Below are 879 nucleotides of genomic sequence, written 5' to 3' on the forward strand. Positions count from 1 at the left end.
TTTTTTTTTATAGAAATTTTTATTATATATTTTATTACATATAATATAAAATTATTTATTATTATTATTATTATTAAATGCTATAATATATAACATTGTGTATATTTTATGAACATTAATTTATAATTCATTTTAATAATTCAGTAATACTTAATGAATTACGATATTTTCGTTTATTATTTTTAATATACGTTATAATCTTTAAATGTATAAATCATTGCTTTTATTTTCAAGCATTTTTTATTGTTGTTGTTAATAAATAAAAATGACAAATCCACAAATGTGGCAGTATTTCAGTAACTAATAATCTCCTCGTCCTGATTCTGTTCTCAGCACTAAGCCGTGGGATCCGGAGCGCTGTCTGCTGCAGTTTGAGAAAGACGGCATCATCCAGACAAAAGAGAAATCCCAGCACCAACGCAGAAGCTTCTCCTACAGCCAGAACTGGGCTGCACAGCAGAAGGTGAGTCACGCAGGTTCCTAGTGTTCATGTAGGTGACCTGCTGGCCCTTCAGGGTGTGTTTGGTTGACAGACATGTGTTTCTCAGGTGCGGGTGAACGGCAAACACAGGAAGTCGAGCAGCCAGCCGTCCAGCTGCAGTCAGAACACAGAGAGCAGCAGCAGCACACCAGAGCCCAACCATGAGTCATCTGACAATGAAGGCAAGTCATCAAGCCATACACAAACACAGCTCCTTCTATTCTAAGAGCTGAATAAATAGTTCTTCCGGCAATTAAAAGAGTTCATCAGTCTGACTGTGGACTGTTACAAAAGCTTCAAACGTGACTAATCCAATCAGATTTTCAAACTTCAGTTATCCGCTTTCTGAAAGAGTGTCTCATATCTGACTGATCTGATCAATATCTGACTTTATGCTG

At 36.4% G+C, this 879-nt stretch overlaps 1 protein-coding gene across 1 annotated transcript in view; it reads left to right on the forward strand.

The window, feature by feature from the left end:
- The window catches only part of LOC107688553 (oxysterol-binding protein-related protein 5-like), a 14,554-nt gene that overhangs the window by 11,939 nt on the left and 1,736 nt on the right, over positions 1–879 (forward strand). Inside the window, exons 17-18 of the mRNA XM_016486251.1 lie at positions 334–463; positions 549–663. Of these exons, the coding sequence (XP_016341737.1) occupies positions 334–463; positions 549–663 (245 nt within the window). The remainder of the gene's footprint in view (positions 1–333; positions 464–548; positions 664–879) is intronic.

This window comes from Sinocyclocheilus anshuiensis, unplaced genomic scaffold (genome assembly GCF_001515605.1).
Source record: "Sinocyclocheilus anshuiensis isolate Anshui unplaced genomic scaffold, SAMN03320099.WGS_v1.1 scaffold521, whole genome shotgun sequence".
NCBI lineage: Eukaryota > Metazoa > Chordata > Actinopteri > Cypriniformes > Cyprinidae > Sinocyclocheilus > Sinocyclocheilus anshuiensis.